This window comes from Corythoichthys intestinalis, chromosome 6 (genome assembly GCF_030265065.1).
Source record: "Corythoichthys intestinalis isolate RoL2023-P3 chromosome 6, ASM3026506v1, whole genome shotgun sequence".
In the NCBI taxonomy this organism is placed as follows: Eukaryota; Metazoa; Chordata; class Actinopteri; order Syngnathiformes; family Syngnathidae; genus Corythoichthys; species Corythoichthys intestinalis.
This window is the reverse complement of record NC_080400.1, coordinates 57,077,780-57,105,755: the sequence shown is the minus strand read 5'-3', so window position 1 is coordinate 57,105,755 and position 27,976 is coordinate 57,077,780. Positions and strand designations below refer to the sequence as shown.

The window sequence follows — 27,976 nt, the reverse complement described above, 5'->3', positions numbered from 1 at the left end:
GCTTCAGCATGGGGACACGTCTAGCAGTGCAGGATTTGAGTCCCTGGCGGCGCATTGTGTTACTGATAGTAGCCTTTGTTACTGTGGTCCCAGCTCTCTGTGGGTCATTCACTAGGTCCCCCCGTGTGGTTCTGGGATTTTTGCTCACGGTTCTTGTTGTCATTTTGACGCCACGGGGTGAGACCTTGCATTGGGCCCCAGATCAAGGGAGATTATCAGTGGTCTTGTATGTCTTCCATTTTCTAATAATTGCTCCCACAGTTGATTTCTTTACACCAAGCATTTTACCTATTGCAGATTCAGTCTTCCCAGCCTGGTGCAGGTCTACAATTTTGTCTCTGGTGTCCTTCGGTGGCTCTTTGGTCTTGGCCATAGTGGAGGTTTGGAGTGTGACTAACTGATGTTGTGGTCAGGTGTCTTTTATACCGATAATGAGTTAAAACAGGTGCCATTAATAAAGGTAACGAGTGGAGCCTCGTTAGACCTCGTTAGAAGAAGTTAGACCTCTTTGAAAGCCAGAAATCTTGCTTGTTTGTAGGTGACCAAATACTTATTTTCCACTATAATTTGGAAATAAATTCTTTAAAAATCAAACAATGTGATTTTCTGTTTTTCTCTCTAATCTTTTCAAGTAGGAGAACTTGCACAATTGAGACATTCCAAAAGGTTCAGATTACTTTTTCATACCACTGTATCAGTTAAAGGAGTCATCATCTACTTATAGTATGTCAAATAATTGATTACCTTGCACTGGGTCTCTCCAAGTGACCACCCATCATGGTAAATTGCATACAACACCAGAGGATAAGGGTAGAATGCTACCATCAAGTCGGCGAAGGCTAGGCTCACCACGAAGGCATTTCCTGATGAAGGTAAGAGAAAGAAAACACAACGATAGTTAGTTTTCCAGAACAGTGGTATTCTATCAATTATTCAAAGCAGAAGACCGAGTCAGTAAGGTTTGAAAGCAGCAGAAAGAAAACATCCCCCTTGGTTGAGAGCCGGGAGAAGCAAACTGCACAGTACCACAAATTACTTACCAAGGAATTCCCGATTTCTCTGCATTTACAATTCAGGACCACAAGGTGAGGCCATATTAATACTAAACTTCAATCTTTGTACCAACTACTTTTGGCAGTTTCCAATTTGGCTTTGTTTTGAATTTTATAGCCTCTGGTACTTTGCCTCCGTATTTCACTTTTCACTATCATCATGAGGTATACATTATTTATTTTTTAGCTTTCCAGGACTATGGACTCCTGACTGTTTTTTAATCTGCCTTTGACTCCAACTGCCTCTTTCCAATCATCCCCTTCCTCCTTCTTATACCTCTACTGTTGACTCGAATCATACCTAAAGCAGCACAAAAATATATATAAATGTTCTATATCTGTAGAAAAATGATCACTGAATATACTTGTTGCTTGGTAAGTATCAATTAGACAGAAAAGGTCATTAGCATATTTTTAGCTTTTGGATGAGAATGTATTTACCAGTTTATGGTAACCGAAGCCGAAACTGGGAAGAAAAGAAAAAACAAAAATTCAAAATGTTACTGTACTGTTTACAGTACCTCCTCTTCCTCTTTTTTCCGGGAGTGTTGCTGAGTATAATACATATGGCAGTTCCGCTCTGAGACCCCCAATTTGGCCAACTTTCAAAATTATCTGATATGCATGTGTGATACATCGTTGGAAAGCTTTAAATCTCAATTTTCTGGGGGAATAAACATTTTGAACAGGAGGGTATTTAAAAAAATAATACAAAATTTAAACAACGTAACCCTATCTGGAGGTGAGAGCACGAAAGAGCAGAATTAAAGACGCCATGACTTTAACGAGATATTATCGCGTATTTACCTTGTTTCGATCAAAAAACTAAAAAAACATGGTAATATAACAAGGGTTGCAATGTAGAAATCGCAGACATCACAATTTTCTTTTCCAGATATTTACACTTATAAACATTTTTTTTTCTCTCAATTTTTCTTTGTTTGGATCGACTGTTTATCATCTAACATATCGAAGAAAATGCAACAGTATCAAAAAAAAAAAATACAATTAAGCGATAGTTATGAGGGAGATATCCGTGACTTATTTACGGATGCCATTTTTTTCATTGTGACGTAATTTGTTTATTGTTACATGATAAATAATCGATCCAAATAAAGAAAAATTGAAAGAAAAAAAGCATTTAAAAGGGTAAATACATGAAAATGAAAATCTCAACCTCTTCTTGATGTCTGCGATTTCTGCATCGTGACCTTTGTTATATCACCATGTTTCACCCATAAAATCCCCCAAAAATCCGGCTGTGGCCATTCACATCTGTGTCTTGACACTCAGATATACATGCTCCATGGAGTTTTTGGATTGAAACATGTGTGATACATCATTGGAAAGCTTAAAATCTCAATTTTCTGGGGGAATAAAAATTATATATTATATATATTAAGTGTACTGCCCAAAAAGTGCACTTTCTTGTGCAATGCTTGACAGCCAGTTAACATTGAAAGTCCTCCAATAAGACTTAATAATAAGGCTTGGTCTTTTCTTGTTTTTATGCCACGTAATTGGTTTAAGTTATATAACAAAGAAATATGCATGCATTCAACACAATTGCACAATACACGCCGGCATACAAATACCAATTAGACACCATACTTCACTTGAGCTATAAGCTATAGGTTAGGTTCAATACAGCAGGACTTATTAACAAATTTCGCTCAGATAGCTTTTGCCCATAAACACTCATATACTGCATGTTAATAAATTGGTATAGATGTAAATTACTTATAGACATACAGTTTCAAAGGGAGAAACGTAACAGAAAGCACTCAACTGTGTCAATGCAACCAACAAGTTGTGTACTGTGCGAGTGAACGAGCCTGTGTTCGATATCGTGTCACACGATGGACGCAATGAATTATTATGACCACAAGGTGGGAGTGATGTACTGTAAACTGTCAATTGGCTTTTAACACTGTCGACTCTAGCCAGCACAAGTTTTTTTCTTTGTTTTTTTGGGATTAAAAACCCAATGTTTTTCACCCGATTCCAATCCTCTAAACAAATGGTGCAATCAGCTCGTTTTCCGATCACGTGGTTGGATCGGGGACATCCCTACCCACTTTTTTTTGTACACGGCACAAAGACTTCTGGGCATGCCTTCCAAGTTGACCATTACTTTACACAGTTGATGAATTCATGACCCGTGTGAGTGTTCTTTAAAATAGAGCAGGGGTCTCCAAACTATTCCAGATAGGGCAGCAGTGGGTGCAGAATTCTTTCCAACCAAACAAGACAGCACCTTTTTACCACTATGGTGTTTTACAGGTGTAATCAATTGGTTAGTCATGTGCAACTTGTGGTAACTGAAACTTCATTTATTGGTTCAATTGTTTGCTCTGGATCAGTTGTAACAAAAACCAAGACCCAAAGCGGCCCTTGAAGACCAGTTTGGAAACCCCTGAATTAGAGTGTAAAATGCGAGCACTTATACTGCTTACTAAAAGGAGGTTAAACTCTTGTTAAGTTAAATATGCACCTAAGAACATACAGTATATACACATTGAGTTGAGATGTGCAGCTCCAAATATTGTCTTCTCTGTGGAAACCGGGTGGAAATTGCTCTTTGTGTGTCAAAGGTTGCAGACCCCTGGTCTATACTGTGAAAGCCAGTGTTGTTTTCGGCAGGGCTTTTCATTTTTGTCTTAGTTTTTTGGACAATAATACTTATTACTTTTAGTCATGTTTTAGTCATCTCAAAATGTGTTTGTCTTCATCTGTTTTTTGTTAAAATAAAACTCAAGACTAATTATGTCTAGTTTTAGTCAACGTTTACTAAAAATGTTTTGGTCTATAAGATTAATAAAATCTTACTCCAAAAATGAACAAGTAATAAAAGATTTCCAACTATTTCGAATGAACTTTTTTTTTTTCTCATTTCATTTCAGGTAGTTACAGCTATCATAAAGAATGCTCAGGAGCATCTGCACTTCCTGAGAGTCCTAAGGAAGAACAAGCTGGACAGAAAGCTGCTGCTGGCCTTGTGCCACTCATCCATTGAAAGCCTGCTAACATACTGTATTTCCACCTTTTACGGGAGCTGCACTGCTGGAGACAGGGAGAGGCTTCAGAGGACAGTCAAGGCAGCACAGAGGATTATTGGCTGTCTTCTCTTCTCCCTCATGGACATCTACTCCTCCAGGTGCCTCAGCAGAGCTCTAAACATCCTCAAGGACAGTTCATTCTGGTTTTCAGCTGTTTGAGCTACTTCCCTCTGGGAGACGCTACGGCCAGGTGTTTAAAAGACTGAGAAACAGTTTATTTGCTAAAGCCATTTCTACTCTGAACTGCCGTATGTAACACCACATCACCAATGACCAATATTCACTTATATGCAATATCCAATGTGCAATACTCACTTACGTGCAATATTAATGTGCAAAATTTAATGTCTTCACTGTCAAACTGCAGCTATTTCACCTTCATTATCTCCACTGCCTAATTATACTTATTTATACTATTATTCTTTTATACCTTGTAAATATTTTTTAAAGATTTTAACGTACCTTATCCTGCACTGTAAAGGGAGATGCCCCATAATTTCATTGTACAACTGTATAATGACAATAAAATGCTAGCCTATTCGATTGTACATTCATTTTTACTAATACAGTTCTGCTTTCAATAATGTTACGGCTCACTCCTCCTCACCTTCACATTCTCCCCACTGACTCTGCTCTGCACACCTGTCACCAATCACCACACCTGCCTCCACTCCACAATCAACCACCTGCCACTATAAGAGACCGGTCTGCACAACATTTGGCGCCAGAGCTTCACCTCACCACGCATGGTAAAAGTACAGGCCTTCCTTTTGCTCACCTTGCAACTCATCTGTGCTTATTTTTCCTCAACAGCAATACTGAGCCAATCCAGCCTTCCAGCACATTCAAGAAAACTGCAGAGCCACCACTTCTCACCAATTTTCCTTTGTTTAATAAACACATCTTGGACTTTGGATTTCTAACTTCTCTTTGCTGTGCTTTTGGGTCACACCGTCTTGCCACCATAACAGTAAGCTCTGGCCAAGGGACCCAGCCAGCATGTCGCAGTCAGAGAGGCCCACGACTCCGAATCCACGTCGGCCCCAGGACCAACTGTTGGCACAACATTCTCACCAGCTTTCGGAGGCTGCTGCTCTCTTCTCTGGATTGAGGGAGGAGGTCCGGGCGGTGTCGGGTCTCCAGCAGGCCCAGGCATCTGAACAACAGTCCCAGGTCAGCCAACTCACACTTCTGGTTCAAGCTCTCACTGACCGAGTCGCTGCTCTCAGCGCACAAATTTCTTCCCCTCCGGGTCCTCCTGCCACAGTCCCTCTGCCAGACGCACCCTCTGCCCAGGAGCCCCACCTTGTTGCTCCGGCCCTGTATGACGGCTCTTTTTCGCTCTGCCGTGAATTCCTCATGCAGTGTGAGTACATATTTGAACTACAACCAAGCATGTATTCTACTACCGCCGCTCGTATAGCCTACATCGCTAACCTCACCACAGGGCAGGCCCGTCGGTGGGTTATGGCTAGCCGAGAGGGCTCTGCACCTTACATGCATGATTACACAGCATTTGTTAAGGAATTCAGGATGGTTTTCGATCATGAGGCCCCTGGGCAGGACGCTGACACTGCCCTTTCAACCCTCCAGCAGGGTTCTCTTTCAGTAGCTGAGTATGCCACTGAATTTCGTATCCTCGCGGCTCGCTCTCAATGGAATGAGCCTGCTCTGTTCAGTGCGTTCCGACGAGGTCTGGCGGAGCCCATAAAGGACGCCTTAGTGGGTATAGAGAGGCCTACTTCTTTGAACCAGCTCATCACACTCTCTATATCCCTTGACGAGCGACGCCGTGAGCGCAAGCGAGAGAGGGCTCACCAGTGTCATGCTGCGACCAGACTACTTCCTTCACCTCCGGTGAGTCGCAACCAGCTTTCTCAGCTCTCCCCTGCTTCCTTGATACCTACTGGTGAGGGGGAGCCCATGCGGTTGGGAGGGGCCCGTTTGACTCCAGCCGAACGTGAACACCGGAGACTATGGGGGCTCTGCTTGTATTGTGCTAGCTCCGCACACTCTGTTGGCTCTTGTCCAAGCCTGTCTTCAAGAGCTCCCTCAGTTCGAACCCCTAAAGACACGGCTCACTCGGTCGGGACGTTCCGTGTAAGCCGCTTGTCCAATCCCCACTCCAGCAGAGCCAGGTTCCTTGTCACTCTCGCCTGGCTGGAGCGGAAACTCACTGTCCCAGCAATGATTGACTCTGGTGCTGATGAATCTTTTGTCGACCGTTCTTATGCCCTAAAGGTTGGACTCCCCATCACGCCCCTGGAGGGGTCGCTCTCAGCGTTTGCGTTGGATGGTCACCCCATGGCTCCCATCACTCATCGGTGTGAGGCTCTCACCCTCACAGTCTCGGGTAACCACGTGGAGATGATCCGTCCCTACGTTATCGCCTCACCTGACACACCCTTCATCCTAGGCAGACCTTGGCTGGAACTCCACACACCGCATGTCTGTTGGCGTTCTGGCCGCATTCTCAGCTGGAGTATCCCTTGCCACGCCCGCTGCCTTCGGTCCGCTCCGACACCATCCTTGGCTGAACGACCCAGTCCCGCTCCACCTGACCTCACCAAGGTTCCTGCTGTGTACCACGACCTGGGAGAGGCTTTCAGTAAGGAGCGCGCTTGTAGCCTTCCTCCGCACAGACCCTACGACTGCGCCATTGAGCTCCGTCCTGGAGCTGAACTTCCAGCCAGTCGCCTCTACAACATCTCCCCCCCTGAGAAGGCGGCGATGGACAGTTACATCAATGAGTGCCTGGCTGAAGGTCTCATACGCCCGTCCACATCTCCGGTGGCTGCTGGCTTCTTTTTCGTCAAGAAGAAGGGTGGAGACCTGAGACCATGCATCGATTACAGACAGCTCAACAGCATCACTATCAAAAATAAGTATCCGCTCCCCCTCATGAGCTCAAATTTTGAACCACTCATCGGTGCTACAGTCTTTACAAAGCTGGACCTCCGAAATGCATACCACCTTGTCCGTATCCGGGAGGGGGACGAGTGGAAAACGGCCTTCAAGACCCCCCGTGGACACTACGAGTACCTTGTTATGCCCTTTGGCCTCACCAATGCCCCTGCTGTCTTCCAGGCACTCATGAATGACATACTCAGGGACATGTTAGATGTTTTTGTAGTCCTTTACCTGGACGACATCCTGGTATTCTCCCGTAGCCTTGAGGAGCATGTCCAACACGTCCGCTTGGTAATCCAGCGCCTTTTGGAGAATAGGCTATATATCAAGGCTGAGAAGTGCGTCTTTCACTCTCGCTCTGTCGAATTCCTCGGTCATATCGTGGAGGACGGCTGTATCCGTCCTGACCCCCGCAAGATTAAAGCCATCCTTGACTGGCCCAGACCGACTACCCGCAAACAGCTCCAGGGGTTCCTAGGCTTTGCAAATTTTTATCGCCGTTTCATACGGAACTATAGCCGCTTAGCTGCGCCCCTCACTCAACTTACCTCCACTCTACGTCCCTATGTCTGGTCGCCGGCAGCCACCGCCGCCTTTGCAGTCCTCAAGAAACATTTCACTACTGCCCCGGTCCTTCTCCATCCTGACCCCTCCAGACCATTTATAGTGGAAGTCGACGCTTCGGACATAGGTATTGGGGCTGTCTTGTCCCAACGTTCCGCGGAGGACCGGAAGCTACACCCCTGTGCCTTCTTCTCCAGCCGGTTACAGCCGGCGGAGGTGAATTATGACATCGCTAACAGGGAGCTGCTTGCTGTGGTAGCCGCTTTTGAAGAATGGCGCCACTGGCTGGAGGGCGCCAAGGAACCTATTGTCGTCTGGTCAGATCACCGGAATCTGACCTTCATCCGGGCCGCCAAACGCCTCAGCTCCCGCCAGGCACGGTGGGCACAGTTCCTGGACAGGTTCAATTACACTCTTACCTACCGACCTGGTTCCAGCAATACCAAGGCTGATGCCCTGTCACGACTCCATGCACCTGAGGAGTCCTCTGCCGAGCCAACGCCCATTGTTCCTGCTTCCCGGATTGTAGGGATGGTGACCCTGGACATAGAAGCCGAGGTCGAACGGGCCCAACAGGCTGAGCCCGGCCCTGGCAACTGTCCTCCCAACCGGCTATTCGTACCAGACTCGATGCGATCCCGGGTGCTTCTGTGGGGCCATTCCAGTCGGTTTGCCTGCCATCCTGGATACCAACGTACCCTCACCTTCCTGAGCCGGAGGTTTTGGTGGCCGACCATGAGGGCGGATGTAAGGGAGTTCGTCGCTGCCTGCGACACCTGTTCCAGAGCCAAGGCATCTCATCAGCCACCAGCTGGCCTTCTGTGCCCTCTTCCAGTGCCCAATCGCCCTTGGTCTCACATTGCTGTGGACTTTGTTTCAGGTTTTCCTCCTTCCCAGGGCAATACCGTCATTCTCACTGTGGTGGATCGATTTTCAAAGGCGGTGCATCTGGTGGCGCTGCCAAAACTCCCCACCTCTGCTGAGATGGCTGATCTGCTTACCCAGCATGTGTTCCGGCTCCACGGGTTTCCCTGCGACATTGTTTCCGACCGGGGACCCCAATTCACGTCTCAGGTCTGGCGTGCCTTCTGCAAAGGTATTGGTGCCGCCGTTAGCCTTTCCTCTGGGTATCACCCCCAAACTAACGGACAGGCTGAACGCACGAACCAGAGCCTTGAGTCAGCCCTCCGCTGTGTGTCGGCTCTTCACCCAACCTCCTGGAGCAAGGATCTGCCATGGGTGGAATATTCTCTCAATACCCTGACCTGTTCCGCCACCGGCAGGTCTCCGTTCGAGGCCTCTCTGGGATACCAACCCCCTCTGTTCTCAGTCCAGGAGTCCGAAGCCTCTGTCCCCTCTGTTCAGGCCCATCTTCGGCGTTGCCAACGGGTGTGGGGGGAGGTCCGCTCCGCCCTACTACGTGCCAACGTGCGCTCCTGCCGTGGGGCCAACCGTCGCCGTACCCCTGCCCCAGTATACCGGACCGGACAAGAGGTCTACCTCTCCTCCGCCGACCTGCCGCTACAAGTGTCATCTAAGAAGTTAGCTCCAAGGTATGTCGGTCCCTTCACAATTGACAGTGTTCTGAGTACCACAGCTGTTCGCCTCAAACTCCCTGCCGCCATGAAGCACGTGCATCCGGTGTTCCACGTCTCCAAGATCAAGCCTGTCTCTTCGAGCCCTCTCATGCCCGCTGCCCCAGCTCCTCCGCCGCCCCAGTTGGTTGATGGGCATCCCCAATGGAAGGTCCGGCGTCTACTGAAGGTCCGTCGCCGTGGCCGCGGCTTTCAGTACCTGGCAGACTGGGAGGGTTACGGCCCGGAGGAACGTTGCTGGATCTCGAAGCGCCTCATCATGTGTCCCTCTCTTCTTCGAGAATTCTACGAGGCAAACCCTGATGCCCCTGGTCGGCCGCCAAGAGGCGCCCCTCGGAGGGGGGGTACTGTTACGGCTCACTCCTCCTCACCTTCACATTCTCCCCACTGACTCTGCTCTGCACACCTGTCACCAATCACCACACCTGCCTCCACTCCACAATCAACCACCTGCCACTATAAGAGACCGGTCTGCACAACATTTGGCGCCAGAGCTTCACCTCACCACGCATGGTAAAAGTACAGGCCTTCCTTTTGCTCACCTTGCAACTCATCTGTGCTTATTTTTCCTCAACAGCAATACTGAGCCAATCCAGCCTTCCAGCACATTCAAGAAAACTGCAGAGCCACCACTTCTTACCAATTTTCCTTTGTTTAATAAACACATCTTGGACTTTGGATTTCTAACTTCTCTTTGCTGTGCTTTTGGGTCACACCGTCTTGCCACCATAACAAATAAACGACAAAAAATACCTGAAAGGGAGTTTTTAGCTCGTTATCGTCATGAAAAAAAGTTGACAAAATATTTTACTTATCGTCGACAAAATAACACATTGACAGACAAGCTCGTATTGTAGTTGCCTGGTACACCAGACTCACCGCTGTTCCAGCTATTGAGTCTGACCACCATTCAGCGGATACAATTTCCAGGGCGGAGCAAGCCACAGCAAACAGACAGCGGAGTGGACCAATCGGCGACGGGCAGACGTGACGTTAGTAAAATGACGAGGGCAGGACGAGGGACTTGCAAGCGGAAGTAAACATACGAGGAGAGCGGAGTTTATTCAACATGGCTAGCGCGAGACAGACTGTTGTCAATGACTCGTGTCGATGTGTTTTTGGTAATTTAAAACTGATTTTAGCGTGGACTGGAACATATTCTCGGCTCTCCTGTTCACCATCTGTGTTGTTGTGGAGATGACTTCCGACGCACAAGAGTGACGTTGCTCGTTGCGAACACGTCACGCAAATAAACAAATCTGATTTGTCGATTGATTTTGTACCTGCTCGAGAGGCCGTTAATGGGCTGGTTCCCAGACTTTTCTCTCAGTGTTTGAAAAATACAGGGAGAACAGTCTAGCCGTGCCAGGCAAGTATTGTACAAGGACAATGCAAACTTAGTGATAATATACATTCAGCAGGAAAACAATGAATTATTTTCACTGAATTATATCCACCTGGACACCACGAACTGAATGTTAAAAAAAAAAAAAAAAAGAGTTTAAGAGGATGCTCGCTGTTAGAATTAGCCTAATGCTGTGCTGACGCTACAAGTTACATTTAGTGTGTGATGATCACTCAGCACAGACCTTAAAACAACATTGCATATACTATCTGTCCAAGATAAGAATTCAAATCCTACCGTGTGCAAGCCTTGAGACTGGAGGACACTGCACTGGTGAGTGGGGTGGGCGGAGCAAGTCACAAGAGTGACACAAGCAGACTGCTACGATGCAGGCTAACGACACAAAGAGTAGCACACTGTGAACATGTGACGGAAACCATTGCGCATATTTATCTCGTTTTTGTCTCATCAGAGGAAAAGTGTTATTGGGCTCGTTATGTTTTAGTCTCCCTAAACACTTTTTAGCTTGTTATCGTCTCGTCATCGTCATGAAAAAAAGTGTTTGTTGACAAAATATTTTTATTATTATCGACGAAAACAACACTAGTGAAAGTGAGATACTATACATTAAATGCACTGGTTTAACAGCCGTATGTTAAATGACCGGCAAGTGACTTCTTTTCATATGCTACCAAAGGGAAACATTATTCATTGCTTAAGGGCAGAGGAAACCTCTTAAACATAGGTGAATGTGAAAAGGCCTATAAAAGCTGGTGTAATCACTCATCTCTAATCTGTTTCATATGGCAGGAAAGTTGCAGACTCAGCACTCTGACCCATGAGGGTGTGTCTATTAAAGGAGAAAGAAGACAGTGTGGAAATTGGTCCATCCATCCATCTTTAACACTTCTTATCCTTCTCAGGGTCATGGTAGCCTATCCCATCTGATTCAGGGAAAGGCATACTACAACATGAACTTGACGCCAGTCAGTCATAGGGCACACAAAAAGACAAACACTTACAATCACAACTCCATTGATCAGTCTCACGCTGCCTGTGCTGAAGTCAGGTGAATGTATCACTACACTGTGAGCGACTTTTGGAAATTGGTAGGAGACTCAAAAAGGTACACTCCAGGGACTGTACTTATACTGTACATAGTTATACCCCCCAAAAAAACTCTGCCTTTGTCAGAGTTCTTAACGCTCACGCATTGAGCGTGTCTCTTTGGCATTTTAAGTCATTGTCACTTTCTACACTAGACCGGACATTTCTCACACATCCCTAAATATAACTACAATAAAATGAAGTCTCCAGATTTAAAACCATTCCATTTCCATTTAATGTGGAGCGCTGAAAATACAATGCGATCCGCCTCAAATACAGTGAGACCTCGTTTTTTGTTAGAGATGTGACTGGAAATTCGGCCTCGAAAACTTTCGCTGAAAAGAGCTAAAATAGCACTTTCAGTTTTCGGTTAAACGGCCAAAAGTTTCCACGGAAAAGTGAAGAACTGTAGTCCTCTTGTGATGACGTCATCAAAACACGGCGATAAGCAACACTAGTGGTTCACCACCAAAATATGTTGTTTTGGTCAACGATGATGATTTTTTTCATGGCGATTATTTCACGATGACGCGCTGAAAATGTGTCTCGAGAGACTAAAACATAACAGGATGGGTTCCAGTTGTCATCTGACGACACGAGAACGAGATGAAAATTCACCATACTTTCCGTCAAATTCACAATGTGTGATATTTTCTTATTGTATGTGTTGTTAGAACACATTTAGCAGTGTTTGCTCGTGTCACTCATGTGACATGCTGCACCTCCCCCCGCCCCACAAACACACACACACACACACACACACACACACACACACACACACACACACACACACACACACACACACACACACACACTTGTGCCCATTCCAGGCTTATTTTGTGAAACATATATGTCAGGTGCTGCTTGGAAAGTTTTGCTATCTTATCTTGGCTAGATACACCATGTTGCTTTAGCCTTTGAAGGTCTGTGCTGAGCGATCATCACGCAATAAACCAACTTGTAGCGTTAGCATTAGCATTTAGAGCGGTGACTCGGTGTCTTCTTAAACTCTTGGAAAACATTTTACATACAGTTCGTGGCGTCCAGGTGAGTTTAATTAATTGCAAATAATGTGCTGTTTTCCTGCTAAGTGTGTATTATCCTGAAAATGGTGATGTCCTTGTAGACTACAATTGTGCTCGTCCGTCATGTTCATTAGAAATTGTTGGAGCCCTTTTATTTATTTTTTTCATGAAGTAAAACTTTTGAAGTTTAGACGAAAACATTTTGGGAATTGTCGACTAAAACTAGATGACATTTGTCTGAGTTTTTGTTGACTAAAACTAGACAAAGACGAACACATTTTGAAATGACTAAAATATGATTAACACTAAATAATTATTTTGTCCAAAAGACTAAGATGAAAATTAAAATGGCTGCCAAAAACAGCACTGCCACCAGCATGTCTGCGGTTTGGAAGTATTATGATGTATTAAAAATACCGTAATTTCCCGAATATATGGCGCGCCCGTGTATAACGCGCACCCCGAATTTACTTGTAAAATCTAGGGAAAATTATTGTACCCGTGTATAATGCGCACCCTAATTTTAGCACCAATAAATAGAAGAATACATGAAAACAGAGCTCGTGTACAGATACAGAAATATCATTTTACTGACTGGTGAAACACAGCACAAGCATAGCACATTGGTAGTTCAAAACATTACCGTAAACTGACAATATGTACGGTAATAATATGATCTGATAAGTTCTTGACCTTACCAGAATGCAAGAGAAAACAAAACAGATGTGACTTTTCTTTTAAAGGCTGCTGTATAACTTGCTCGTTTCTTCATGATGCATAAATGTTTCCTCCATGGATTGATACGGTAAAATGAAAGTGAGAACATAAGTCGGAAACCCGAGAGAGCTCATCGCTTTAGACACGACAGTAACAATAGGAACTATTGTTATTTGGGTTTGAATTTCCCGAGGGACAGGTATAGTTGATGGACACATGAAGTCTGTGTTGTGTTACGTTTGTTATGGTCCGAATTGCGGAGCTGTAATAAACGCTGACTCAAATGAGTTCAAGAAACTAAGCTCTGTGCTTTATGAAGAGTGAAAAAAAGCAGAATTTAACACAGACGAAATCATTCGACCGATCAGAGTGAAGTATTACCAAAACAAAATGGTGACGTCACGTACCGTAATGGTCGGCAAAGGATCGCCGCATACGTTTCTTCAACACAACATGGCCGTGTCAATAAAAAAGAAAAAAAAAAATCGGTTTTTATACATATATAATACATATATATATTTCTGTCTCCATCCCTGTACTCGTGTATAAGGATTTTACAAGTTGATTTTGGGGGGAAAAAAGTGCGCGTTATATTCGGGAAATTACGGTAATTAAATGAAGGACAATGAAATAAATTTGCTTCATCGCTGCCACACGCTCTTTCTAAAGTTGCTTTCCAAAACAACATACTAGTATTAGCAAGGAGGAACATAAGTATAATAAGTTAAAATAAATAAAAAAATGAAATATCCTAATTAAAATAATTGTAGTTCTTCAGATGAGCCAAACCCTCAGCCACAGCTCAACGTTATTATCAGAACAAAAATAATTGAATTGATGTCCAATTTCCGTATTTGTTTTACCACCACTAGATACACTAAACATGCTGGAGTTAACTCGTAGCTGGTGGGAAACGTTCATAAAAGCGTTAACTAACCTTTAATTTTGTATAAAGCGACGGGTGATCACGTGAATGCAAAACCATATTGGTAAGTAAGTATTGGCTTAAGTATTGCCTCCTCTGGCAGTCACCCTCCGCAAACATGTTGGTTGACCCTCTTCCTCTGTGGCCGTCCGAAATACTCCCATACCAATGACTGTTTTCTTCGATGGGAGAAAAGTTAGTTTTGCCTCCTCCAGCCATTGTGTAGCACACCTGACTGACTCCCTGAACAACAACCGGAGTGGGAGAGGTAAGCCCTGTGGCTGCAAGCAAGGGATTTCTCCCTTTGGGACATAAAAGACAGCTAATACCGTAAGAACGGTATGATGGAAAATTTTAGTGGTTTTGAAACAGTGAAGTTATCATACCACTGTATACCTTGAAACCGGTAACTGGCACTTGTCTAATCAAGTACAGAGCATTTGAGCCTGAGCGTGAGTAGTTTGGAGTTTAATCACGACCACTTCCTCTTTTCATCACATTTTCCGGTGACCCCCACTCCTGCCACTCGCCGTTTAATCTGCCCGGGAGCAACTTGGCTGGATTTCGTCGCCGTTAGAACTCGGCCCGCTTTCCTGGCTCTTGCTCGATTTCATTTGCTGCACAAAAAAACACAGTCTTATTTTAAGGAGAAGGATTGATTGTAATAGCCTTGTAAAGAGCTTTACAAGTTTTGACGAGAACGAAATAGCTTTTTAGTTGTTCTTGTGAACTGCAGTTCCACACAAACGTATATTGAGATCACATTTAGCTTTGCAATTGCATTTTTCAAGTGTCCAAAACTTCCATGAAAGTGCATTTAGATAGGTTCCTTAGGCTGTGACATGTGTCTATGTCCACCGAACAGAAGGCTCTGACGATGCCAGTGCTCACTGCTGCCGGGAAGGCACCCTCCCATGGGCAGGGGTGGACCAAGAAAAATATATATGGGGTGGCGAGAGGGGGGCAGGAATTTTTGAGGGGTGGCAAATATTTTACGTTGGTAAAATACATTATCGACTCTTTAATACATCTCACATTTAACTCAATCAGTTTCAATTTACCTACTTCTCAAATTTACCGAAGCTGGCGAGTGCTACCTGACTCACTTGACCCCTACCAAAAAGGCTGTGTTGTCTGTTTTTGCGTGTAAATTGTGCATTACAAAATGTTTGAACAATAAAAACACAATTTCACACACTTTATGTTCTCTTCTTTTTATTGTCCACTTTGAAAAGAGCTTTTTTTTTTCCTTTTGTACCAAACCGTGACCCCCGTACTAAGGTACATACCGAACCATGACTTGTGACTTACACCCTTAATATGTATATATATACCTGTATATTGTGTTTGATAGAACAACATGTCTATATGCTGCCATAGCAGATTCATGGCGCATTAAGCCCCCAAACTATTTTAAAATTTGTCCATTTTACCCTGGAAACCTCTGTTCACAGATGTCACGCAACCGCTTTTGTTTCAACCTAGCCATAAAAAGAAGGTAATTAGGGCCCGAGCACTAGGCGTGCGAAGGCCCTATTGTTTTGCAAAGGATTTTTTTTTTTTTTTTTTTTTTCAGGGCAAATGAAAATGGCCAATTTGGAGGCCTGAACATGCACGAAAAGTCACCAAAATTTGCACATACGTGCAGCTTCGCGTAAATTTCGATAATCTTGCGTCGTTACGAAAAAATGTCGAAAAATGGCTCAGTGGCGCCCCCTTGACCCTTAAAATTTTCAAAAAGGCCTCTCCTCTCAGGTTTTCAACGTAGAGCGATGAAATTTGGGGAGTAGATACCTTATGCCTAACTGCTCAAAAAAGCCTCTTGCACCCATATTCCAAACCCAACAGGAAATCGGGTATTTTGGATCAAATGTGAAATTTTATCGGTTGACAGTTGGAGTTTACATTTGGAGGCCTGAACATGCACGAAAACTCATCAAACTTTGCACATACACGCAACTCTGTGTAAATTTTGATAATCTACGAAAAAATTTAACAAAATGGCTCAGTGGCGCCCCCTTGAAATTTTCAAAAAGGCCTCTCCCATTAGGTTTTTTCAATGTAGGACAATGAAATTTGGCGAGTCGATACATTGTGCAAAACTGCTCCAAAAAGTCTCTTGCACCCATATTCCAAACCCAACAGGAAGCCGGAAATTTTGGATCAAATGTGAAATTTTATCGATTCGCATTTGAGACCTTTTCGCCAAGGGAGTTAGTTGGATCATCTTCAAAATTGGTGAGACTGTTCAGGAGACATATAAGATCTTAAGTTTTCAAAATGGTGAGTTTTCATTAAAGGGTCTGACCTGGGCGTGGTCCCAAAGTCAGCCATTTTTGGGCAAAACACCAAATTCAGAAAATGATTAAAAACTCCGTGATACAACGTTCAATCTTTTTCATTTCTTGCATGTATATGAGATATCCCAGCCTGAACACGACTGCATTGAAATGTTACCCATTAGGCCTGGCGCCCCCTAGTGGGAACAGGAAATGGCCTTCTTTACGAGACAGGCTTCTCCTCCAAGGGAAAAAAATCTATTGACCTCAACCTGGTTCAGGGGAGCCTCAAGACATGTGTTCAGGTGCCTGATGAAAAATATTGAGGTTTCGTTTAAGCGGAGAGGTCCAAACCGGAAGTGAAAATGACCGTCAACAATTTGTCTCGCCAAAAATTTTGAACAGTCATAACTCGGCAGATATACATATCTGTGCCAAAACCTCCCGTGTTTGTTGAGAGTCATAACCTGAAGGGTCTTGTAGGGGTCATTTGCATCAACTCTACAGTGCCAACTAGTGGCGACAGAAAGAAGTTTTAAAAAAGGCCTCTGCTATTGGGTTTTTTCAACGTAGAGCGATGAAATTTGGGGAGTAGATACCTTATGCCTAACTGCTCCAAAAAGCGTCTTGCATCCATATTCCAAATCCAACAGGAAATCGGGTATTTTGGATCGAATTTGAACTTTTTATCGTTTCACATTAGGAGTTTACATTTGGAGGCTTGAACATGCACGAAAACTCACCAAAATTTGCACATACATGCAGCTTTGCGTAACGTTCAATAATCTTGCAACGTTACGAAAACATGTAACAAAATGGCTCAGTGGCGCCCCCTTGAATTTTTCAAAAAGGCCTCTCCATTTAGGTTTTTTCAACATAGAGGGATGAAATTCGGAGAGTCGATACCTTGTACAAAACTGCTCCAAAAAGTCTCCTGCACGCGAATTCCAAACCCAACAGGAAATCAGGTATTTTGGATTGAATGTGAAATTTTTATCGACTTACAGTGTGCACATTTGAGACCTTGGCACCTAGGGAATTTGTTTGATCATCCTCAAAATTGGTGAGACTGTTCATGAGGCATATGAAATCTTAAGTTATCAAAATGGTGTGTTTTCATTCACGGGCCTGACCTGGGCGGGGTGCCAAAGTCGGCCATTTTTTCGGCAAAACACCGAATTCGGAAAATGACTGATAACTCCCTCATACAACGTTCAATCTATTTTAAATCTGGCATGTGTGTGAGGTATCCCAGCCTGAGCAGGACTGGATTGAAAATTTACCATTTGTGCCTGGCGCCTCCTAGTGGGAACAGGAAATGCCCTTTTTTACGGGACACACTCCTCCTCTAAAGGGAAAAAAATCAATCTACCTCAAACCTGCATAAGGGGAGCCTTAGGACATGTGTTCAGATGCCTGATGAAAATGATTGAGGTTTGGTTGAAGCAAAAGGGTCCAACAGGAAAGTGATAATGACTGTCACCCTTCTGTCTCTCCACACATTTTGAACAGTCATAACTTGGCAGATATACATGATATCTGCTCCAAACTTCCCATGCTTGGTGAGAGTCTTGCCCTGAAGAGTCCAGTAGTGGTCATTTGCATTTGTATTTATTATTCGAAATGTCTGTCATTTTTAGCTTAGAATCATTAATTGATGCCTAATATCTAGTTGAAAAAAGACTTTAAAAAATTATTCACTCGCATATGTTAAACTTTTAAACAAATTACGTCACAATGAAAAAATTAGCATCTGTAAAAATGTCACAGATATCTACCTCATAACGCTTAATTGTATTTTTTTCATTACTGTTGCATTTTCCCCAATATTTTAGATGATAAATAATCAATCAAAAAAAAATAAAAAAATAAAAAAAACATTTAAAAGGGTAAATGTATGAAAATGAAAATCTCGACCACTCCTTGATGTCTGCGATTTCTGCATCGTGACCCTTGTTATATTACCATGTTTCACTCATAAAATCCCCCCAAAATCCGGCTGTGGCCATTCACAGCTGTGTCTTGACATGTGGTGATACATGCTACATGGAGTTTTTGGATCGAAAAGAGGTAAGTATGCGATAATATCTCGTTAAAATCATGGCGTCTTTAACCCTTAGATGCACAAGTTATTGGACCCTACACTCTTCCATAAGTGGGTCCAAAATGACCCATATTAGAACCAATGTGTTGTTATGCCATTTTGCTGAAGAATAATTACTTGTATATGAATTAGTATGATATTTAGGGAAACACAAGAATGATTTTGTGCTAGAAATATCTTTATGATTCAATTAACATAAAAAAAAAAAGAAAAAAAAAAGAACAGCAATAGACTTTATCCTTCATTGTATTTTATCATCAATGATGAAGACCTCCCATGCATCTTTTTGGTGAGACAGTGTTGCTAAGCCCTTGTGGAGGCACTGACCGATTTCTGAGGATATTGTGGCTCTGTGTTCTTCCCTGGGCCGGAGGTAATTCCCTCTAGTAAGAGCCCTACCAACTTTGGACCCTTTCTTCTTCAGAGGACACATAAGTGGAATCTTAATAGTCAGATTGATCCTGTTCAGTTGGATTTCCAGGGGGACAACTGTTACTGCCACTTGGACAATAGTCTGGGTCCTCATCATCAGAAATTTCGGACACTTCAGTCCAACCCCGTCACTGTCTCTCCATCATCCAACATTTGTAGGACCATTTCAGCTGTAAATCTAGCAGAAATCCGATTTTTCGTGTTTTTCTGACTTGACTGAACGGTAAGAGTTGCATAAAAGTGGACCATTTTCAAATTTGATCCAAGTCACTTTCGTATTTGGTTAAAATCCCATCCAGGCCACATTTTTCCAGAATGTGGCTGCGGTCCGAACTGTCAAGTCCCCCAAATTGGAATTCATGCAGCAATTTACATCAGCAAAGAGCGAGAAGTCAGGGTGCTACGGTAGCGCTGCAGCTGTGCATTAGCGTTAGCGCCTAGCTTGAACGCGGCTTTTGGGGAAGGGGTGGGCTTGAAACAGTCATAAAAAAAATAAAATGGGTTGAGAATAAGCCTGACAATGCTCGGTTTTCTCTCTGCTCCAATGTTCCTGCACATGCGGGCCAGTTTGTTCAGCGCATCTCGAACTGCGAATTAGACCGCGTGTGTGATACTTGAACAGGCTCAATGGACAAAGGCAGTCTGAACGGGTACACCAAAAAACAGATATGACAAAAAAATTGGAATTTTGCATTACGACCTGCGGTATGAACCTAGACTTAGTTAGCTAGCTAGTTATGAAGTAGGTTAATTTGTTGATAAATAATCAACAAATCAACAAAAGACATGAAACACAAAATACTATATGGACATAATACTTACAGTACACGTATCAGCTCTTGCTGTGTAAAATAATTTTCATAAGGGATGTCACTTTTTACATACCTAGTCTGTGTGGTCCACAGTAAATTTATTTCTGACAGCCAAAGTTGATAAGAATTAAAGATTCCCATTGGATTCCATAGAAAATGCATGTGGGTCATTTTTGACCCACTTGTGGAAGCTTAGGGTAGTAATAAAATGACAATTTCTTCAAATGTATAAAAAGTTCATCAAAAATTTGAATGGCATTATATCAAGAACATGTTTTTTGAGGAATACCTGGACTATGAATTGATAACAATTTTTCATTCCGAAGATATTTCAAGAAAACAACCTTACCGGGTCATTTTTGACCCACTTATGCATCTATGCTCTCGCGTGCTCTTACCTCCAGTTAGGGTTTCGCTGTTTAAATTTAAATTTTTTTAAAAAAATTTTTATAAATGCCCTCCTATTCAAAAAATTTCATCCCCCACAAAATTGAGATTTTAAGCTTTCCAATTATATATCACACATGCATATAGGAAAATTTATCAATTTGGCCAAAGAGGGGGTCTCAGAGCGGAACTTCAAGTCACCTGAGTGTTTTCCGCCATATATATATACAGTGAGGAGCAGAAGTATTTGCACCCCATGTGAGTTTGCAAGTTGACCCATTTAGAAAATAGGGAGAGGTCTGAAATTTCAATCATAGATGCATTTCCACTCACAGAGACATAATCTAAAAAAAAAAAAAATCTGGAACTCACATTGTATGATTTTTCAATAATTTATTTGTAATTTACTGGGGTTCATAAGTATTGTACCCCTGAGAAAATCAGTGCTAATATAATAGATGCTTTCTGTAATTCTTCACCAGGTTTTCACATATGAAAACATGGCTTTTGACCCATTCCTCCACAAAAATCTTCTCTAGAGGTCTCAGGTTTCGGGTCTGTCGTTGAGAAACATGAAGTTTCAGTTGCATCCAAAGATTTTCTCTTGGATTGAGGTCCTGAGACTGGCTCGGCCACTCCAGAACCTTGATCTGCTTTTTACGAAGCCACTCCTTGGTCAGCTTGGCCGAGTGCTAAGGATCATTGTCATGTTGGAAGATACAGCCATGACTTATCTTTAAGCATTTGACTGAGGGAAGGAGGTTGTGGCTCAAAATCTGATGATACATCTCATCATTCATCCTTTGCTTTATACAGCACAGTCGTGCTGTCCCCTTTGCCGAAAAGCAGTCCCAGAGCAGGAGGTTTCCATCCCCATACTTCACAGAGGGGATGGTGTTCTTGGGATTATACTCATCCTTCTTTTTCCTCCACACACGACAAGTCAGGTTTGCACCAAAAAGTTCTACTTTGGTCTCATCTGACCACATGACTTTCTCCTATCACCCCTCTGCATCAAACAGATGGTCCCTCACAGACTTCAGACGGGCCTTCACACGTACTTGCTTCAAAAGTGGATGCTTCTGAGCAATGCATGATTTTAAAACATTGCACCGTAGTGTTCTACTCGCAGTAGCCTTTGAAACTGTGCATGCAGCTCTCTTCAGGTCATTGACCTACTCCTGCTGTGTAGTTGTAGGCTGAGCAATCACTTTTCTCATCATGAGTGATGCCCCCCGAGGTGAGATTTTACATGGAGCCCCAGGCCGAGGTAGATTATCAGTCGTGTTTAGCCTTTTCCATTTTCTAACAATTGCTGCAACTTTTGATTTATTCTCAACAAGCTGATTTCCAATTGTCCCATATCCTTTTCCAGATTTGTGGAGCTCAATAGTGTTTTCTCTGGTGTCTTTCGAAAGCTCTTTGGTCTTGCCCATGGTAGTGGTTGGATTATGGCTAACTGTGGGGTGCAAAGGTGACAATAATAAGATCAAACAGGTGGTGTGTGGGTGGTTACTCATGGGGTAAAGATGGACTTTTTTAAGGTAGACTAACAACTCTTTGAGTTTCATAATTATTGCTGATTCTCACGGGTACAAATACAGTACTTATGAACCCAAGTAAATAAAAAATAAATTAATGAAAAATCATACAATGTGAGTTCCTGATTTGTTTTGTTAGATTATGTCTCTATGAGTGAAAATGATGATGTGGAATGATGTTGATTGAAATTTTAGACCTCTATATATTTTTTAATTGGGTGAACTTCATAATAACAGAGGGTGCAAATACTTCTGCTCCTCACTGCATATGTAGTTAGCCTGCATTTTTTCTTGGCCAGACTGAATATACCATGTTGGTTTAGCCTTTAAGATTTGTGCTGAGGGGTCATCACACAGTAAATGTAGCTCGTAGTGTTAGCATAGCATTCACGTTAGCATTAGGTTAACGCTAACGTCAAGCGTAAAACTCTCGGCGAACTTTTTTGTTTTTACTTACAGTTCGTGGTGTCCAGGTAGGCATAATTAATTGAAAATAATGTACTGTTATCGTCCTGTAACAGAGTGTGTATTATCGCCAAGATGGCGTTGTCCTTGTAGATAGACACTATAATAGGTTCTCGTCTGTCAATGTTCATTCGAAATAGTTGGAAACCTTTACTTAAAGGGACCCTCGATCTTAAAGACATTTAATTCTTGAAAGATAAATGTTAGTAAGAGTTATAATAATTTGATATTAAAACCCCTCTTAATGTTTTCGTTTTAATAACATTTCTACAATTATTTTAACTGATAGGTCGCCGTTCTTGTTGACGTCGAAGTGCGATGACGTCACATGGCCGGCTGCCGAACTTCCAGCGTGTCACTCGTTAGCTACCCTAACATTTTGTCGGTTCTGCCTTTCCAATTTGAACCAGAGCGGAAATGTGAAGAGCAGCACAGCACTGTCCGCCCTTCACAAGACGAGTAGCAAAGGCAAAATGCAGAGCAGGAAATACCTAATGAGACCAGAGTTGTGCAAAACTGGTGGTGCGTCTCAATGACAATGGAGCGAGACAGTGTATGCTGTTGAGAACTCCGGTTTTTGTTAGCAAATCTTCAAGGTGAGCTATTGCATGATCCAACTTATTCCAATATCGTAATGTAGATTGTTAGCATCCAGAGCTGTCGTGTGCTTTACATTCAGTACAGGCCAAAAGTTTGAACACACCTTCTCATTCGTTCATTTATTTTTTTTTCAGGACTATTGACATTATAAACTTTCACTGAAGGTAATAAAACTATGAAAGCAAACCTGTGATAGTCAGGATCGGAATTTTGTCGTGGCTGACTGTACTCATTAAATTCGTCATCTGACGGGATTGAATCCTGGGATCGAGTGTCCTCCATGTCTTGTACGTCCAACTCACGTTTAGCTACGTAAAGGTAGTCCATATTAAGTGCTCGGCGCGCATTAGCTGGCCACTGTACCGTTGCATCGGACGTGTCTGAATCAGTTTAAGTGGCACCTCACTCATATTAGGTGAATACTGAACAGACACACTTACTGCCTGATGAACTGACAGTAGAGGTGAATTATTAGATTCCCCTTTGAATAGTGGTACGCCCGAAGGTTCGCCTACCGCTGTAGCGACAGGAGCGGCTTGCCTGCTTAAGAGAGCGGCAAGAGTTTCTTGTCTTTGGCGCTTTATTGCGTGCTTTTCACTTGCTATCCGAGCGCGTTGAGGCTTCTTGTGAGAGAAAATAGTTGGAACAGGATTTGATTTTATTCGGTGAGCTCTTTCATAAACTGTTGTCGACTAAAAGCCTCAGAAGCGGTAGGAGAAAGATGGCGAGAACAAAGCCTTGGGTCTTTGGGAAGTTTTGTCAGTCTACAGGCATTTTCCCAAACCTTTCTCCTCTTCTTTTCAATAGGCAATCTGTGGAAACTCCCCGCGTTTCCATTTGACTGGAGATTTCATCCAAAAGCAGCACATCGTGGCATTTTACTTAGCGAGTTTAGGCAGCAATACAAAATTGTTGTACACAATTGAAAACGTCCCATTTCCGTCATCACTCCAAGCCCGCAAAACATGGCGCCAACTATCGGTCAAAATATGTACTAAATATTCTAAAATATTGCCATTGATTTAACATTTTATGTATTTCTAACAACATATTTTAGTACAAGAGAACAATTGTGGTTTATTAGAGCCTACGTGTCTTTAAGATCGAGGATCCCTTTAAGAAAGTATTTTTAGTAAACATTGACAAAAACTCGACGAAATTAGTCTTGAGTTTTCGTCAACAAAAGCGTAAAAAAGACAAAGACATTTTACGATTAAAATATGACTAAGGCATTTCACAAGTATTATCGTCCAAATACAAAAATTAAAAGGGCTGCCAAAATAACTTTGCACAGTGGGTGTGTGTGTCTGAAATAAACAAAAAACAAGATTATTCAGGAAATTTATCCTCACTTGCACATCTTAACAAATGGAGTGGAAAATCTGCTTGTATACTAAAGCAGCAATTTTGGCTTTCATTTTATATTTTTAGTCTTTCCACTTAGTCGCTGAGATACATTGACTCAGAATAACACTAATAGAACACAGAGAGTTTATTGAAGTCATTCATCATTAAGTCAAGCAAAAGTACCACGGTCCTTCAAGGGAAGTGATACATCAATGGAAGCAAACTTGATTTTAGCACACTCATGAGTATCATCGGCCTAAGTGGAGCCCTCCAGGACAAAGCCCATAGGGAGTTGGACATGCAAAGCTTTAATATTGATGTTCTGCCCCTTAATGCACATAAATGGCTGAACGACCTACCGTGTCCTTCTCCATGCTCTAAAACCCCTCCTTTTGCATGACTCTAAATCCCCTACAATTCCACTGTCTTCTCTTTTTCACACTGATTACATGGCATTCAATTCCCTCATCCTTCATCTCATCTAACTTTTCCCATTCTTCATGATCTCTATCCCATTCTTTATTAGAACTCCCTCCTGTCCCTTACCTCCATTTAGACCTAAGACCTAGGGACCATTTTGCTGAAATGGAAGCTGGTTGTTCGGGAGATGAGCTTCTGCTCACCTCAGCTGGCAGGAACAACTTTAGAATGATGAAGGTCAGCAGTGATTGATGGCGGCATTAAAGTACAGTGAGGAAAATGGAAAGTAGGAGAAGGATGTACAAGGACTGGGATTTTTCCATGCCATAGGATGTTGGTGCTATATTTGTTGTTAAAAAAAAAAGTTAATAACATTTACTAGATGGTCCCAAATATCTCATTTACATTAATAGGGAATCATCTGGTTCAGAGTACAACGATCCCTCGTTTTTCGTGGTTAATGGGGACCAGAACCCGCCACGATAAGTGAAAAACCGCGAAGTAGCGCCCCTCCCCAATTTTTCATTTTGTGTGTGTGCAATGTATTTATTCTGATTTAGCATTAGAAAGAGATACGTATAAGATATGTTTTTTTTTCACTTTTTTTCCCCAAAGTTTATTTTAAAAAAATAAAACTTTTGTGTACATTGCGGAAAACACAGACAAGGCTGAAAAAGCAGTTTCTGCTCTTGCACCCCTCTTCAAAATAAACTGCTGTATTTTAAGCCAAAAGAACTGTTGTGTTTAATAGAACAATATGTCTATATGCTGCCCTAGCAGTTTCATGGCGCATTAAGTCCCCGAACTATTTTTAATTTGTCCGTTTTGCCCTGGAAACCCATTTACAGACGTCGGCAACCGCTTTTGTTTCAACCTAGCCATAAAAAGAAGCTAAGTAATTATATTTATTATTCAAAATGTCATTTTTTTGCTTAGAATCATTAATCAATGTCTTATATTTCATTTAAAAAAATGAAAATAAAAAAGACTTTAAAAAATTATTCACTCGTATGTTTTGAACTTTTAAACAAAATATGTCACAATGAAAAAATTAGCGTCTGTAAATAAGTCATGGATATCTACCTGATAACTATCGCTTAATTGTATATTTTTTGTTACTGTCGCATTTTCCCCGATATGTTAGATGATAAATAATCGATCCAAACAAAGAAAAAAAAAACAAAAACCCAAAACGTTTAAAAGGGTAAATATATGCAAAAGAAAATCTCGACCACTCCTTGATGTCTATGATTTCTGCGTCGCGACCCTTGTTATATGACTATGTTTCACCAATGAAATCCCCCCTAAATCCGGCTGTGGCCTTTCACAGCTGTGACTCGACACTCAGTGATACATGCTATGTGGAGTTTTTGGATCGAAACAAGGTAAGTACGTGATAATATCTCGTTAAAACCATGGCGTCTTTAATTATGCCCTCTTATGCTCTCACCTCCAGTTAGGGTTTTGCCGTTTAATTTTTTTTAAAAAATGCCCTCCTGTTCAAAAAATTTCTTCCCCCAGAAAACTGAGATTTTAAGCTTTCCATTGATGTATCACACATGCATATTGGACAATTTTGAAATTTCAAAAATCAATTTGGCCAAAGAGGGGGTCTCAGAGCGGAACTTCAAGTCACCGAGTGTTTTCCGCCAAAAATATATTTTAATATAAAGTATCTAAGTAAGCACTTAAAATGTAATAATTATGATAAGATTTAAACATGTAACTGTCCCACTGAATTATTTTTAAACAAGAATAAAGTACAAAAATGCTTCATTGAGCGAATCCCATTAAATCCGCTGAACCTGCTCACTTACACACGATGAGTTGCCACAGCAGCTGTTTAACAAGTTAAATTAGGATTGACGCATGCGGTGCTTTGAAGTCTGAATCTCTGGCAAGATCAAACCATAGACGTCATAATTGTATTGACGGGTCACATCCGTTATGCACTGCGCCACACCTTCAAATAGGGGGCCTGTCCACACCAAGAGGAGTTATTCTCAAACAAACGCATGCAGTGATCTAACGACGGTTTTAGGTTGAAAAAGTATGAAAGCTGTACCGCATACAAACAGGAAGGATTGTCTCAGGAGTGATTTGTTCGAGGATTTAAGGTAATTAGTTTATTTTTCGTACCGTGCATGCATTTTGAAACGTTGTGAAAAAAAAATCAATGGGAGAAACTAGCCGCTACGGCATTGATGTCATAGTTCACAATATATACGTAAAATAAAAGTTAACTGCATGGGTTTTTTTTTTTTTGCTTTTAACCAAGAATCGAGACTATTTTATGTCCATATCTATAAAGAATTCAGGGATTTAAGCATTCATTCAGAAGAATTTTCAACGGAAAAAGCTCTTTGTGGTGATAAAGCGGCGCTACAGTGGCTTAAAGACTAGCTGCACATTCGACATATTTATGTAAAATAAATGTTAACTGCACGTTTTTTTTTTTTTTTTTTTTTTGCTTTTAACAAAGGATGGAGACTGTTTTACATCCATATCTATAAAGAATTCAGGAATTTAAGCTTTTATTCACAAGAATTTTCAAAGGAAAAAGCTCTTTGTGGTGAAATGGTGGCGGTGCAGTGGCTTAAAGACTAGCAGCACAGTGGACATATTTATGTAAAATAAATGTTGACTGCGCGTTTTTTTTTTTTTTTTTTCTGCTTTTAACCAAGAATCGAGACTGTTTTACGTCCATATCTATAAAGAATTGAGGGATTTACGCGTTTATTCACAAGACTTTTCGACAGAAAAAGCTCTTTGTCTGTATTTCCACTCTGTCAGCTTTGACAGAGATAGGCCCCCTATTAATTGGCCCTGCGCCCCGTTTCCTGTAAATATCATTATGAAGTCTATGGTCAAACCTTAATCATCTGTCAATTATCGGTAATATTAATAATTAACTCCAGTGCACTGCCTGACCAACAAAGAGCAGGGAGAGGGAGGGAGGTACGGAGATTGAGACTACCCAATCAGCTCGGAACAGCTCATCTGTGTTTATTATTTAATTTTTTATTGAAAAAAAAAAAAAAATCCGCAATGGACTGAGGGCGTGAAGTTTGACATCTAGATCCCTAAAGTCGTCTGGAGCCAGTCTCCTGTATGTTCCAAGAACAAGAACCAAGCAGGGTGAGGCAGCATTTAGTTATTATGCACCTCACCTCTGGAACAAGTTACCTGAAGTATGCTCAAACTGTTAGCTCCTTTAAATCAGAGCTAAAAACGCTTTTGTTTAGCAAAGCATATCCATAACTGTCTATATATTTCAAGCTATTTGTTTT

The 27,976-nt window shown here is 42.2% G+C and overlaps 1 protein-coding gene across 1 annotated transcript in view; it reads right to left on the bottom strand.

Moving 5' to 3' along the window:
- The window catches only part of LOC130917920 (melatonin receptor type 1B-like), an 83,852-nt gene that overhangs the window by 14,476 nt on the left and 41,400 nt on the right, over positions 1-27,976 (bottom strand). Inside the window, exon 2 of the mRNA XM_057839700.1 lies at positions 745-863. Within this exon, the coding sequence (XP_057695683.1) occupies positions 745-863 (119 nt within the window). The remainder of the gene's footprint in view (positions 1-744; positions 864-27,976) is intronic.